The sequence below is a fragment of the Xenopus laevis genome, chromosome 3S, assembly GCF_017654675.1.
Source record: "Xenopus laevis strain J_2021 chromosome 3S, Xenopus_laevis_v10.1, whole genome shotgun sequence".
NCBI classification, from domain to species: Eukaryota; Metazoa; Chordata; class Amphibia; order Anura; family Pipidae; genus Xenopus; species Xenopus laevis.
Window position 1 is genome coordinate 114185016 of NC_054376.1, and position 16949 is coordinate 114201964.

Genomic DNA, 16949 nt, shown 5'->3' on the forward strand with positions numbered 1-16949 from the left:
TCCAGGTGTCAGTGGGCCCTACTGCTGGGTCATTTATGAGAACAAATGTAGCAAACAAAGTGCAATTTCAAGAGCAATTCTCATGCTGTTTTTTCATAATGCATCATCTTCCCCCACAATTTCAGCATCATTGTGGTCACACGGACCATTGTATCCGATGAGTCAAAATTAACCCAACTGAGCTCACACTTCACCATAAATGGAACACAATTGAGTTGAAAGTCTTCTAAGTCTGGTTGGCATAATTTCCAACGTTCTTGCGAGAATGATGTGTGCACCCAATTCTTAAGATGCAGATGCGCACCACAAATTGACACGGCGCTAAGGGAACCCTGGAAGTACCCCCTGGCCCAGTGGTGGAGGTAGCTCCAGGGTTTCTCTGTGTCAATAGGTTAACAGGAGGCAGGAAGGCCTGAGCAGCACCAAACACCGCTATATGGAAGTGTAAAGAATGCATTTCAAAAATGTCAACAAGTCAAAATGTTAAAATGTCAAAATGAATAGTGATGGGCAAATTTATTCGCCGGGAGCGAATTTGCAGTGAATTTCCGCGATTCGCCGCCAGCAAATAATTTGCGAAACGGTTGTGAAAATTCGAGACGCCGGCGCCGTTTTGTGAATTTTTCGCCATTTCGCACTAAATTCGCGAATTTTTCACCCATCACTAAAAATGAACAGGGTATTACACTCAACTGGCTGTGGGGAAATTTGTGTGAACCCAACTGTGCTTGCAGTTGTAAATGACGCCTGCCCACTGCCTAAAGTTCTCTGATGCGCCCCTGGCACCAATGTCTTCCATGGATTCTAAAGCAATAATCATGCACAGAGAAAATTGTTAAACAGGAGAGCAAGTAGCAGTGCTAGGTTTAGGATTTACATGTGCATATAGAGGTCACAGACCATCGCAACCAAAAAAAAACAAAATTGATTGTGAGAGCTTATTTTTTTATGGATATTTTTCCATTCTGACATCCAACCTGCCCTCTGGTTGCTAAGGATAATTAAGCCCTGAGAGCAGACAGCAGTTGAAATTCCTAGGCTGAAAGCTGCACAACTAAAAAGTAAATATTTCAAAAGCCATTAAAAATAAAAATGACTAATTGCTCGCTGTCTGAGAATACTGCTGTCTAAATCATATTAAAGGTTCAGTTTAAGGTGAATTACATCTTTAAGCAAAAATAGACTTTTAAGATTAGACAAACTGTCCCTCCCTTTGTAGCACATTTTAAACTAAATAAATATAATTATTGAAAATGGCTTTGCAAAATACGCAAAACAAACAGACTATTTTGTGCCTTTTGCATGGCTTGGGGAGGTGACTGAACTTATTAGCTTACATGTATTTTGTTATAAAAATTATAAATGAAAACCATATGGCAGGATGCCGGTCTGGCAGTGGAAGTAGAACTACTGATTGGCAGTTAAAAAACGCCTAGGGCAATACCATATGAAATCATACGACTTTATTAACTTGAATCAGAGGTGCAATGGGTCTAGCTATAAAGGCCCAGATTTATCAAGTGGTGAAAAACAGCTCACTTAAAAAAATATTTCTATAGAGATTATGGATCAAGAATACATTTTTTTAAAATTTTTATGTGATCAATCACAGCCTGCAAGGCAAAGGAGGAATTTTCTGATGACTTGCTAAAATCACAGGCATTCAATGGAAACAGGTTTTTTTTTACTCGAACAAGCTTAACCATAACAATCGTTTTTAGAACCCTAAGTTATTACTTGCCTTAAACCTCAAGGTGAACCTTCCAGCCATTATGTATTTTAGTTACAACAGTTAATATATATTTACCACAATAACGGAAAAAATTGAATAAAAAAAAAAAATCAATGGCGTGCATTTATAGCTTACAAATAAATGTTAATAAAGGAAAACACATTTAAAGGGCATGTGCGGCCAGGTTTTATTAACTGCAAATATGTGCTTGTATGGGCTGTTTTTTGGCAGAAAAGCCTCTATGAAATTCGATGTTAAGATTTTAACTGGAAAAGGGTTTGCGGCCTTTGTTTAAAAAAATACAATACAGCAAAAAAGTAACCACCTGTATGAGTGGGATTCCCTTTTACATTATGAAACTTCAATGAATAAAATACACAGATACAAGTCATTTCTATGACCTTCTTCACAAAAAGAACGTTTGGGTTGTTGACCAAAGGGACATTTTAATATAGAAAAATATTTTCTCAATAACATGAAAAGAAAACAATGAGACCCTGTGCTTGAGCAGTCATTTGGAATCATTCAATGAGACCTCAGTCCTGAGCTTTACTAGAAGCACTGCTATGTTCCAGAGGAACCAGAGATAATTTTAAGTATGCTGCTGTGCTATAAAAAAATGTTGTTGATCCTCTGGAACAGGACGTTTTTTTACCGGCGAGCCACATTCATATGTAAAAGAAATTGGAGAGCAACAAAGGCATGTAAAAAGTTCATGGGGTGCCAAATATTGGCTATGATTGGCTATTGGCAGCCACTATGTGGACTGGCACCTAAAAAAGGTTATGTTTGGCAGTACACCTGGTTTTTATGCAACCAAAACTTGCCTTCATGCCAGGAGTTAAAAATAAGCATCTGCTTTAAGGCCATGGGGCAAATTCACTAAGATTCGTAGTTGCGCCAGGCGTAACTTCGCCGCACTTCGCCAGGCGCAGTTTCGCCAGCGCTCTGCAAATTCACTAAAATCCAAAGTTGCGCTCAGGGGTAGCGTAAGGTTGCGAAGTTGCGCTAGCATTGATTCGCTAAGCGAAGCGAAGTTACACTAGCGATGGTTAATTTGAACATGGCGCCAAATTCAAAATTTCAATGGAGGAATATGTAGCAGCACTACAAATGCCTGGGAAACCTTCAAAACATCAAATAAAAATTTTTTTTTGCCCTACACATGTGCCCACTGTATAGTTAAGTTGCCATGAGTTAGGAAATGTAGGGGGGAAGGAGGGGAGCCCCCCAAAAAATTTTGATCTTTTTCAGCCTATCACCCATAATATAGAAAAAACGCCAGCGTTTTTTGGGACTTAGAAAAAATTTGAATTTTTTTTTTAAGCTATCCCTATCTACTCTATTGTGCTTCGCCTGGTCTGCAGTGGCGAAGCAAGTCTAGCGTAAAAGGTAGCGTTCAGTACAATGCGCGCGTTAGTGAATTTGCGTAGTTACGTCCGTTGTGAAAATTCGCCAGGCGTAAGGGTGCGAAGTAACACTAGCGAATTTATGCCAGTGTTCGTTAGTGAATTTGCGAAGTAACGAAAATGACCAACGCTAGCGAATTGACGCTAGCATAAGGCGCTTCGGCGCTTAGTGAATTTGCCCCCATGAGTTTTGATGAGCAATATTTTGGGGATCACAGCCCTAGACACTTTCACTTTTCCAGTGACAGCTGAGGATCTTGGTCTTACTCTCACTACAAGTCTTTGCAAAATCAGCAAAAGTTTCTCTGGGGCAACGGGGGAATTTGTCAATCCAATTTCAAGAGTATTTTGTGATTAAAAATTTAAAGTGTCTCCTCCAAAGATGGCATATATGCCCAAATGGTCATACATTATAATCAAAATCAGTTAAGCTAAGCATGTATGACCACCTTTAGGTTTTAACTACAGGAATTATTTGGGCAACCATGGTTCTGCTCAGTCAAGGCCAAAGGTATGGTGTTACCACAACATGGCCAGTAGAAGCACCCCTAAAGCTGCCATAGATACACATGCAGTATGGACAAAATCAGTTAATTTTAGAATGTATAGCCACCTTTATCATTTAATCTGCCATTTAGTATTTGTCTTTGTAATCAATATTGTCTCTCCAACCATGAATTCAGGTATAGCATCAGCCTCAGCCTAAATTGTAAATACAGGGTAAATTCTTCAGGAACTTTTGCCTAGCTATTAGTGGATATGGGGAACAGCTATTTGCATTATCAGGATTTCAAATTAATTTCAAAGTTCCATTAATACAAACTCAAGTGATTGCAGTTAGTATTTTCTTCTTCATTGAATTAAAGTGCTGAATGTAAACACAGAACTAGATCTTACAAAAAGATGTATACATTGAGGGCATGTCTTCCTCTTGGCCTAACAACAAGGTGGAATATTTCCATCATGATAGGCTGTCTAACTTCCATAGGTCAGCTTTTAAGCTTTACAACCCCAGCCATGGTCTCTAACTAAACTTCAAGCAAAATGCAAACAAGATACTTGTGGTTTAGTAACTCAAATCTTAATTCTAGAGACTCATGATAAAAAGCCGCAGTGCATTTCCTTAGGGTTTGCAATCTAGCTAGAATATAAACTTATAGATGTGAATGTCTGCAAGCAGTTTCCCTGCCCTCACTCAACTGCTCTAGTTATTCAGCGTGAGATTTTTTATAAATTAGCCAGATTTTATTTAACCAATATTTTGCTCTTTTTCTCCTTTATTCTGTCTTTTTTTCCCCTCCCTCTTTTTTCCTTTTTGTAACTTCCTGAAGATAATTTTTTTATAGGTATAACAACTGTAAGTAATACAGGTAGATATCGTTACAGTTAGGATCATCTTGACTTCATTGCCTTAAGCATACTTTTCCCTCAAGGCCTGAAAATCATTTTTTACTGCTTACCGATGTTACAGATCAGGTGAAGCAAAATTCTTTTGTCAACTAAGACAGCTCTGTCAATGTTAATGATATATTCTGCAATGCATTATAATATAAGCTAACATGGAAAATGATTGCATCTCCAGGCATAAAATATATTCACCTTATCCTATTACACGTTTAGAAGATAATGACAGACAAATGGCTTTTATGGTTGAAATTTCAAAATGGCACTAATATGGATTTGTTCACTAAACAAGACTTTAAATTGATGTGAGCAGAAAGTATTTATTATTTGCTGGTATGTATGCGTCATGCATGGGGACTAAACAGCATACCTTGAGTGTATACATATACAGATTTGGCATCCGGTATCCAGAAATCCATTATCCAGAAAGCTTTAAACTAAATCCATATCCCATAGGCTTCATTTTAATCAAATCATTGTAATTTTCAAAAAAGGATTTTCTTTTTCTCTATAATAATAAAACATTTCCTTGTCCTTTATCATAAGATATAATTAATACGTATTGGATTCAAAAAAATTCTATTGGGTTTAATTAATGATTAATTGATTGTTAGGATATTTAAATCCCTTATGGAAATAAGAAGAATACCCAAGATCCCGAGAATTCTGGGTAACAGATCCCAGGCCTATATATTCGTTGGTTGATATGTCTGCCATTGTAAAAGGCAGTAACACATTCCGAATTTTCATGAATTCATCAAAATTCTTATTTTTAATATGAAGGGAAGATCAGACAGATTTACATAAATAACATATATAAAGTGTATTTTCCGTTAAACATGCTCTTTGCGGGTTGTCACAGTTTGGGGCATTCATGTTTAAAGGTGATGTTTCCCATTAACAAAATTAGCATGAAACAAAAAGATAGGAACATAAACCCTTGGGTGGGTTATTTATCAAAATCTGAGTTTTTTACTATTTTCTGAAAACTACTCTGACCAAATCCACACAGACTTCTCCCCCCCCCCGATTTATCAATACATTTTCAAGATTTTTTCTTGTGTGTAAAAAGTCACAATAAAATCGTAAAAAAAAAACGAATCCTACACATTTTGCAATCGTAACCGAGAATTTTTTCGTAAACTTTTTTCTGATACCCATTGCAACTCTTCCAAATGTTAACAGGACATCTGCCATTGGTTTTTAAGTGTTCTCGGCAGGTCTGATTTGGAATACTTATTTCATCAGACTTACAACCACTGGACTTTAATAAATGCCAGAAAATGGAGGTTTCTTTCCTCCGGGTATTCGCCCCTTCAAAAGTCCAACCAGAAAAATGAAGAGCTTAATAAATAACCACCTTAAAGAACTGGTCAATCAAGGTGAGCAAGAAAACAAAGTATGGTGGCATCTAGCAATGCTTTGTATTCACATTTTAAATTCAATGCATCTAAAACTATACAATAAGTATAAGCTTATTTGAGTGGAAATACAACATAATACTCGTTTATCCCGAATTTAAAAAAAAAGAAATAAAGAAGAAAAAAAAAGCAGCCATATAAAGTCAAAAAAGTCAGAAGCAAGGTGGTCTTGATCTCACATAGTTATGAGTCACCCATATGGCTCAGTCCTTATACAAACCAGTTTCCTCATCTCCAACAGAAAATCAAACAAATCTTTTAAATAGTTTCCAACTGTTGTGTAATAACCATTTAGTTCAGTTATAGCTGCAAATGAAATCCTGAGGCCCATTTGTCTTCCTTTGGTTCCCCACACCTGTAGCACTGATGTATAGTCACAGAATTAAATCACTGGTCTTTACTTTTGGCTTAAGCACATACAGCCTTAAAACTTACAAAGTATGACTCCATGACATTGCTAGAATGGCCTGCACTGAAGGCAATATGTCCCCTTTTTAACATGAAAATGTACTCACTATAATACACAATATCCTTTATGCTTATAAATGGAGCTTAGTGATGTCATCGGCTATAATTGTTGCTTAATGATGTCAAAACACACTAAAACTTATATTATATAATATGATATATAATATATATATTATATATAATATTGTATTGTAGCTATGGGACCTGTTATGCAAAATGCTCGGGACCTGGGATTTTCCGGATAACGGATCTTTCCTTAATTTGTATCTTCATACCTTGAGGGGCAGATTTATCAAGGGTCGAATTACGAAGTGATAAATAATTCGAAATTCAACCATCTAATGGCTTTAGTTCGACTTCGAATATCGAAGTCGAAGTTTTTTTCACCGAATTTGACCGTTTTGCGGTCGGAGTACAATCGCTCGATCGACCGATTAAATCCTTCGAATGGAACGATTGGAAGGATTTTATCCATCGATCAAACGATTTTTCTTCGACTTCAAAAACCTGCTCTAGAAGGTCCCCATAGGCTAATATAGCACTTCGGCAGGTTTAATTTGGCACAGTATTGAAGTCAAAGTTTTTTTTAAAGAGACAGTACTTCGATTATGGAATGGTCGAATATTCAAACTATTTTACTTCGAATCGCATTCGAAGTTGAAGGCGTAGTATCCTATTCGATGGTCGAAGTATCCAAAAAAATTATTTTGAATTTCGAATTTTTTTACTTCGAAAATTCCCTCGAATTCACTTCGACCCTTAATAAATCTGCCCCTAAGTCTACTAGAAAATCATGTAAACATTAAATAAACCCAATAAGCTGTTTTTTCTTCCAATTATATATTGGTTTAAATCAAGTACAAGGTACTGTTTTATTACTACAGAGAAAAAGGAATCATTTTTAAAAATGTGGATTATTTAATTATAATGGAGTCTATGGGAGACTGCCAATCCGTTATTCGGAGCTTTCTGGAAGTTGGGTTTCCAGATAACGGATCCCATACCTGTAAACTAGCATAGCCCCTGTTGTTTTGAAGTCACAAAGCAATGTAACCAGAATCAGAGATATCAATCTTCACCACCCCAAAAAAGTAGGATGACAGGTCTTGTACACTGGTTGAAACTACATAATAACAATAAGGGAATGGTGTAGCTCACCTAACATGAGAAGGGTGGAGGTTGATGTCTCTGTTCTTGGCTACAACCATTGCTTTTTTCTTATAAAAGCTTTATTTGGGCACTGCCAAAACACATTTGCTCAGTGTTGGCGGTGGTGGAGGGGGTACAGAATATGAAATTAAAAAGTGCCTATAACCACAAGAAAACCTCAAAACTAAAATAGCAATTCTGTGCATTTCTCTCCTAGCATTAAAAAATTGGGAGCAAAATGCTAATTAATGAGATTATGAGACCTTGTAATATCTGTGCAGCATACGCACAAGTTTAAATGTATCAGAATTCAGGGTGTTATTTTTCTATTTTGTTAGATATTGTCTTTCTTAACTAAACTGTTAAACATTAAGGTCAGATCCCTTTTATAGACTTCCAGCAAAGGAAAGACCAGTGAGTGATAAATGATTATTTTTTTCTGCGGTAAAAGCACGAGTGTTTTTATAATATTATTTTTCCACTTTCTACATTATCCCATAATTTATTTTGCTATTTCTCATGACGCATTTCCTCAGCGAATGCTACATACCACACGGCTGAAACATTCAGATTGAGCAATAGATTGTCAGACACACTACGGGTAAGGCCTTGTGCTATGCTGACAACTTTCAACTCAAGTAAAAAAAAAAAAAAAAGGAATTTGTGAGACTTAAAAGGAGACCGTCAGTATAAAAATATCTTCAGATGTATAGGGGCACCTATAAAATGTAACCAGATGTGTTTATAGGCATGCCTATTTGTGGTTAAGACACACACACACCTGACTTGTTGAAGTGGTTCAAAAATGACCTCAGTTTGCCTTTAATAATCACAGGAAACTCATCTGTAAATCTAAACCAATTACTAACCTTCATTAAAGTCTGAAAGTTATGCCACAAAGATGTCACCCGATTCATATTGCTTGAAAACCACAAGACATACAAAATGTCAACAAAGGTTCTTAAGCACCGCATTGGCCGCCATTTAAAGGAAAACTATACCCCCCAAACAATGTAGGTCTCTATTAAAAGATACTGAGTAAAACAGCTCATGTGTAAAATCCTGCTTCATGTAAATGAACCATTATCATAATAATATACTTTTTTAGTAGTATGTGCCATTGGGTAATCATAAATAGAAAATTGCCATTTTAAAAAATAAGGGCCGCCCCCTGAGATCGTAAGATTCACTGTGCACACAAACAAACCACATGTAAGGTCACATGAGCCAATTAACAGACAGAGTTCTGCCTTTTGCTTCCTCACTTCTTCCTGTTACAGTTAGAGTTGTAGTATTTCTGGTCAGGTGATCTCTGAGGCAGCACAGATAGAGTCACGAAATGGTGGTTCAAGGCAAGAGATGTAAAAGGGCAATATTTATGTAAATATATATTCCAGTTTGGTAAGATTCTTTAAAATGTCATTCAATTTGATATAAACTATCTGTTGCTTAAGTATTCATTTTGGGGGTATAGTTTTCCTTTAACTGCCAATAAAATAACCCAGTTTGAACGAGAAGCATAAAATACAGGACAATTTATAGGATGAAATACATAAATTACTCACAGTCTAGTCAATTTGGCATTATTCTGGAACAGCAACTCGGGAAGAACTTGCAATTTATTCTTGTTCAGGCGCCTGTTGGAGATGAAAAACAAACAAACAAACAAAACATGAAACTGTAAGAATGTTTATTTATTCATAACCATCCATGGATCTCAGAGGAAACCATTTGGTTCCAGGATGAAATCACTGTCTGAGCAACACATTTGTTATCAACATATTAACAACATCAACTATATTCATCATTCATTGTTTCATCAAACAGCAGAAATGACCTGTTTTCATTAAAGGGGTTATTTACTAAACTCTGAATGCAAATATCCGAAAAATGTGTGATTTCTTTTCATAAAATCGGACTTTAAAAAAAATCACAAATTTTTCGGAATTTAATAAACTTATTAAAGGATGTCCGAATCAGAAAATCCGGCATCTCAGACCTGTCCAGGTTGAATATAAGTCAATCGGAGAAGTCCCAATGATTTTTTGATGTGAGCTGGGTTTCTGGAGTTTTCGGCCAAAAAACATAAGAAATCTGAGTTTGAAGTGAAAAATCTGAAAAAATCTGAGTTTTCGGGGTGAAAAATCCCAAAAAATTGTGAAATATGATTTTTTCCAGCAAAGCACATTTTTGGGAAAATATAATAATAAATAAGCGAGTGGATTTTAACGGAGTTTGTGGTCGAAAACGGACCACCTGATTTTACTGTGAGGTAGAGCCCCCATAATGATGTAACAGCAAAAAGAATATTGTTGAAAAAGTGCCAAAAAGGAGAAAGGGACTCCAAAAGAATCCCTAGGGGCTATAATGTTCATAAAAGCACAACAGGCACATTATGCTCATTACTAATTGTCAGATTTTTTTTATTAAATATATCCCTAACCATGACCCTGACTGTCTAGATGGCTATATCTGTATTGGAGCTTTCTGGATAACGAGTTTCCAGCTAACGGATTCCATACCTATAATAAACTTAAGATCTGAAATAATGGGATTTGTTTACTGAGAAATAGGATAAACTCATTTATTGCAAATAAATAATGGTCATATATTACTAGAGGGCTCCTTGTCACTAATGCCCTGCCTTCCTTCAGCTGAGAGGTGTAAAGCTTGTTGAGCTAAACAAAGATCCAACTTACTGATTTGCAAAGACAGTGAGCAACTGGCTGGCAAATTATGGTGACACAAACAAAAACATCTGTGAACTCAGATAAGAAGGAAAATAGCCCTGAGCCCTCCTTTATTAATAATGTACACAATGAAATTTGAACTTATCTTTAGGTGGAATGAGAAACAGAACATAACTATGTACAAGCACAAAATATGTTCACTCTGCTGAGATTAAGTGACCCACCCACAAGCGAAGTGCATTCTACCCTAAGGGTTGGGGCAGACGGGCAGTTTCGGGGAGATTTAGTCGCCTGGCGACTAATCGGCCCTTTTGCGTGGTGACAATCTCCCCGAACTACCTTCCGTCTGCCTACTGCCTGCTTGAATGAAGAATCACCTGCGCTAATGCACTCGCGGCACTCCGATTTACGAAGTCGCCTCACAAGGAAACTTCGGGCGACTTCAGATATCGAAGTGCAGGCGATTTTTCATTCAAGCTGACAGAAGGCAATTCGGGGGAGGGGGGGTTTTGTCCTGCAGAAGAGGCGATTAGTCGCCGGGTGAATGAATCTCCCCGAATCAGCCCCAACCATAAGAAAGACACAGAGGCACATTTATCAAAGGTTGAATTTCTAATTCATGTGAGTTTTTAAAAACTCCCCTAAACTCCCATAAATTCTAAATTTGACCGAAATTCATTTGAGTTCTTAAAGTGCCAGAGTATGATGAATCTCGAAAAATCGAATTAGAATTTTTTTTAAAAAAATCTCTAATCTAATTTGAATAACTTCCCAGCTGAATTTGACAGTTTTGACTGTAAAATTTTTTGAAATTTACATTTTCAATTCAACCCTTGATCTGTCATACAGTATATACTAGAAATAAACACAATAGTGAGTTTTGGTGTGGTGTGTATTACATGTATTAATTAAACTTTACATTATATCAGTAAAGTCACTTAATCTGTGTTATTGTAAGTATTAATTAGGCCATACGTTAACGAAGACGGCCCACTCCTGATTAAACGACTTGTATATGGGTCCACCATAATGGTTTCCCTGGTTGATTTATGGTCCAGGCTCAGTTAGATATTAAACTGGCTGTAAATTTATAGAGGTCCTTGATGGGACTAAATCATTAGTCCAAGAGCTAAACTAATGGATCAGCTGAATTTGGCCAAGCACCTGGGTGACCAAATTGGGTAAAGATATGGAAGTTTGGTGGTTTAATGGCATATGTTAATATTTAAACAGATCTTAATGTTTTGACATTGGATAATGTCAGGCCTTTTTTCTGCTGCATCTTTTCTTGCTAAAAATGCATCAAAACACTCTCCATAATAATAATTGTTTGAAAGCACCACTACAACGAGTAGCTTTTGTACAACAACTATTATCTAGGGATACTGCTACCATATGGTAAAAACACTCCTGGTAACTTCAGGAGCCGAAATTCAGATTTTTAAATCAGAATTGCGGCTCTTCTAGAGATGCAGTACAATGTAAGCGACATCCGGAAGGCCGTCACAGGTTGGCCAGGGACGACCCTACTGTGATCTTGCCAAATGAGCAGATCTTTACATTTATAACCACCTTTAGTTACACAAGAGATGATGAACTGCTCGCTCTATATATATTCCTAGAATTATCACCAGTTTTGGACTGGGACAACAGGGGCCCACCCAAAAACCTTAGACCAGGGGCCCATCATAAAACCTTAGACCAGGGACCCACTCTCAGTACTAATATTTTTCATCTCATCAATCAACCTCTATTCTCCTAGTTTGTTTTCTTTACATACTATAATCTATTATTTCATCTATTTAGCCTCTTTGTTCTCATATATTAGGGAATGGCCATGAAATAGGATCCTAGTTTTTAGCCGATACCAGAAATCTAAAAGAAAAAAAAATCCCAGGAAATAACTCTGTCTGAGTTTTCCTCCAAATTATTCTTCATCATCATCATCATCATCATCATCATCATCATCATACCTAATAAAGACCATCTGTTTATCTAAACAAACTTGCTTTTACAGTCTTCTCCCTTGAACTGGAGAACTATTCTGCCTCTGCACTGTGCTGATGTTTTAGGGATTTATTCTGGTGATGATGTCTCTCAGTTGTAACCAGACTTTAACTCATGGACTATTTACCTGAGCACATCATCCTATAGAAAATGCATTGATCTTATGATAGCCATGGAAAACGTACAAATTCTGCAGAGACACTTGAGAAACCACAGGAAGTTTTCACAAAAACACACATGGCTTCATATAGTTTTGACTGACATCTGCTTTACACTTAAAGGAATTCTTTCCTTCAACATGTCTGTTTTTCAGCATTCTTTCACAGCATGGAGTATAGGTCCAACAGTGGGCATATGATCTTAAATATCCTGAAATCATTTTTTTGTGGATTCTGAGATCTGGGTCAAATGATCGGATCGGCACGATTGTATGTAAAATAAATATTAACCACATTGTGTCTGCTGCTATATAATTCCCAAGGTGCTTTGTCATAAAAAGCCAACGATGCTGAAACCTCTTACAGCTCAAAATAATCTGTTGGTATGTAACATTTATTCCCCATAAATGTACATAAACTTTTAAAAAAATAAAAGGAACGGTAAGCAGCTGAAGTAACACAGTCACTTAGTTTATAGTTAATGTGATAACAAGAGGAAAGTTGCAATTGCCCCAAAGAGTTTATATTTTTCTGGTTAGTGGAGACATACTTCAGAAGTAAAAGTGATAAAAGAAATTTCATGGGCATTAAGGCAGAAGACATCACTAAAAGAGAAAGATTTTTTTGTTTTTTCAACCATTTATTTTTCTTAAAGCAGTCAGGGGAGATGTTTAACCTAAAGTCATTCTGTAATGATTTTTATGATGTAGTTTCTATTTCTAAATTACACTGTTTACACTGCAAATAATTCACTCTACAATATAAAATTTCATTCCTGAACCAGCAAGTGTATTTTTTAGTTGTAATATGGGTGTGTAGGTGCCATCTTAGGTCATTTTGCCTGGTCATGTGCTTTCAGAAAGAGCCAGCAGTTTAGGATGGAACTGCTTTCTGGCAGGCTGTTGTTTCTCCTACTCAATGTAACTGAATGTGATGCAGTGGGACCTGGATTTTACTATTGAGTGCTGTTCTTAGATCTGCCAAGCAGCTGTTATCTTGTTTTATCTTGTTTTATCTTGTTGCAGTTGGCATGGGGGAGGATCAAGCCCATTTACACCAATGCCTTGATCTGGAGACACTGACCCTGAGACATGCAGTTATGCAGGGAGATGCCAACCCAGAAAAAAACTTGACCAGAGGTAAACAGTTAGGACCACCATATGGGGTTTACCTTGTCGTGGTATGGTGGCTAGTGGGCGAATAAGTTTGCCTAGCGCAAATTCGTGGCGAATATTCTTGTTTCGCCACTGGCGAATAAATTCATGAATCACCCGAGAAAATTTGCTGGCATCAAAAAAATTTTGGACTCGCTGCATGTCAAACACTATTCGGACACCCATTGACTTTAACGCCTGCATAGAAATTGACACATTGACAAATTTTTCACCCATTTTGCGAATTTCGCATGGAATTCGCAAATTTTTCAGCGTAGCTAAACAGGGGAAATTCGTCCATCACTAATGGTGGCTAATCAATTTTATGATCATCATTTTGTAACTAAAAAACCCTGTTTTGCAAAATACATGCATTAGCTTAGATACTAAATTTATTTTTGAAACAGGGGACCAGGGATTGTGCGTTAATCAATTTTTTTTTTGTATGTTTGTAATTATCATGGCCAGATCGGCTGCACTTCCACTGTATCTTTATTTGGCCTTGGAGTGCTTCCACATTTTTGTATCTTGTGTTAGGGAGCTGTTATCTGGTTACCTTCCCATTGTTCTGTTGTTTGGCTGCTGGGGGGGGGGGGGAGGGGTGATATCACTCCAACTTGCAGTACAGCAGTAAAAAGTGACTGATGTTTAACAGAGCACAAGTCACATGACTGGGGGCTCCTGGGAAATGGACAATATGTCTAGCCCCATGTCAGATTTCAAAATTAAATATAAAAAAATCTGTTTGCTCTTTTGAGAAACGGATTTCAGTGCAGAATTCTACTGGAGCAGCACTATTAACTGATGCTTTTTGAAAAAACATTTTTTTCCCACAATGGTATCCCTTTAATATGAGCACACAGAGCAGTTCTGCATTTATCTGATTGTAAGTTTTGGGGAAGTTTACCGAGTTACTCTTCACAGACAGCTGCAATGTGCTCGCAAATCTGTGGGCCAGTCCCCAACAAATAATTACATTATAACTACTACAAATGATTAAGCAGCATTCCAATAAATATGAATTATTTCCTTTGGATTTAGTCTTATTTGTAAATTCAATTTCTATCAAAAATAATATTTGTCTGCCTGGTCCTATTCAGTTACACTTCCCTGATCCAATGCAGTTATACTTCCTTGGTCCTGAGAGTTTTCTACTGTGCCCCCTTCCTTTTTGGTTCTAGAATTTGAGTCAGCAGCAATGTGTGAGAAATGTTTGCCCTACAAACAACATTTTTCAATGATTTCCCTACTACATGTATGGGATCCATTATCTGGAAACCTGTTATCCAGAAAGCTCCAAATTACGGGAAGATTGTCTCCCATAGACTCTATTTTATCCAAAGAATCAAATTGTTTAAAAATGATTTCCTTTTCCTATGTAATAATAAATATAATATATATAAATAAAACACGCAGCCATCACGTTCTACCTTTTAAGGCTATATATACCCTGCCTAACTGCTAGTTGATCCAGTTAGGCAGGTTATATATTTATCCAGTAATATTCTGTCTTAGATTTTTCTGCCACAAGAGAATCAATGATGTTGGGTACCAATGATGTTGGGTACCGATGATGGGGGATCTGGCCAGATTTGCAGTTGGAGCTCTAGTGCATCCCACAGGTGTACAGTTGGGTTAAGGTCAAGGCTCTGTGCAGATAAGTCAAGTTCTTCCACTTCAATGTCAGCAAACCCATTCTGTACAGACATTGCTATTTGCTGAAACCGGAAAGGATCATTCTCAAAATTAGGGAGCACACAATCAATGTTGGACTGGCCCACCGGGATACCAGGAAAAGTCCCGGTGGGCCCAGGTGTCAGTGGCCCCTCATACTGCTAAACATTTGGCCTATTTCATGGTCATTCCAGATTTCTATGAGAAAAAGAGGCTAAATAGATGGAATAATTGATTATAGCATGTAAAGAAAAGAGACTAGGGGAATAGAGGTTGAGTGAGGAGAGGAAGAATAATAGTACTGAGAGTGGGCCCTGGGCTAAAGTTTTTCAGTGGGCCCCTGGTCTAAGGTTTTTGGGTAGGCCCTTGATGTCCCAGTCCGACACTGCACACAATTGTCAAGAAAGTCATTATATACTGCAGCAGTAAGACTTGCTTTCACTGGCACCATGGGCCTAAGCCCAAACCATGAAAACAGCCTCAAACTATTATCCTCCGCCACCAAACTTTACCACTGCCATTACACTTTTAAGCAATGAGTGTTCTGGCATTTTCCAAACCCAGGCTCATCTGCTTGACAGTAATACAGGAGACACGTGAAATCTGCAGTGCACATTGTACATTACTGCAAAGACAGGCACCGTATGCACGTATGACTTCCATTTGAAAAATGTTTACAATCCATACAGTCACCCAGAAGTGCATAATCCTAAACAGACGACAAGATTTCTTCAGCGTGTAATTGTAGTGTAATATGCTGTTCACTTTCAAAGGTTACCGTGTTCCAGGAAATCTCCCTAAATCAAAAGTCCCAAATGTAACAAAAAGATTGATTTTGAAACTTGTCATTCTTGCAGACTGATAAAAATGCTATTTCCATTAGGGCTGCAGTCAAGCGAGCAGATTTAGCACATTATTATTCCCGAGCTGTAATGGTTGATCATTATTTAAAAAAAACAGAAAGAGTTCTCCAAACACAAACAAAGCATTAAACATGTAACAGTTTTGAAGTACCCACTTGGGGAGCAGCTCAATTCAGTAAAGGTAATCCATACACACTGTGAGACAATAAAGTCTGCTGGTGGCGGGTATTGGTGACAACATGTCGCATCTGCGGCTCCTGCTGCCACTGAGCAATTAGGTGACAAGAGAGAGAGTGTTAATGGGCAATTGTATAAAGCAAACGTTGGCATTAGTGTGTCACTTAGGAGCTTGGCTCCTGTCTATTTGCTCAGTGTGCTTGCCTTAGTCCTGGGCATGCAGAGAAACCCTACTCTGTCTGGCCAGCAGTTTACAGCCTACTTCTACATTTTCTCCTTTTTTCTCCTGCATTTGAAGTTATTCGCTCTGACGAGAGAGCTGGCAGCTGCGGTGACAATGCTGTTTGCTAAAAATTTACTGAGAAGCCCTTTTATTTACTCTGCTTGTCGCTGGCACTTTCCTCCTGCAGTCTGCTCATCAGTCAAGATCCAAGTCATTTTGATTGATCCAAGGGGGTTATTTGCATTTGTTTACCAAGTTTGCTTCCCTTATTCCACCCCACCCCCCCAATTTGAGGAATTTGGATTGAATTAGCCAATGCATTTTTTTTTTTTGTAAAACTCTTCTGTACAAAAAGGGGCACTTTGTTTTGCTCCATGTTAAATTGAACTTTAAATACTAGGCTTTGATGCTTACGCAGGA

General features: G+C 37.5%; 1 protein-coding gene across 1 annotated transcript in view; it reads right to left on the reverse strand.

Annotated features, from left to right (window-relative positions):
• Positions 1–16949, reverse strand: part of LOC108712410 (slit homolog 3 protein) — a 443629-nt gene that overhangs the window by 365896 nt on the left and 60784 nt on the right. Inside the window, exon 4 of the mRNA XM_041588752.1 lies at positions 9149–9220. Coding sequence (XP_041444686.1) covers positions 9149–9220 — 72 coding nt within the window. The remainder of the gene's footprint in view (positions 1–9148; positions 9221–16949) is intronic.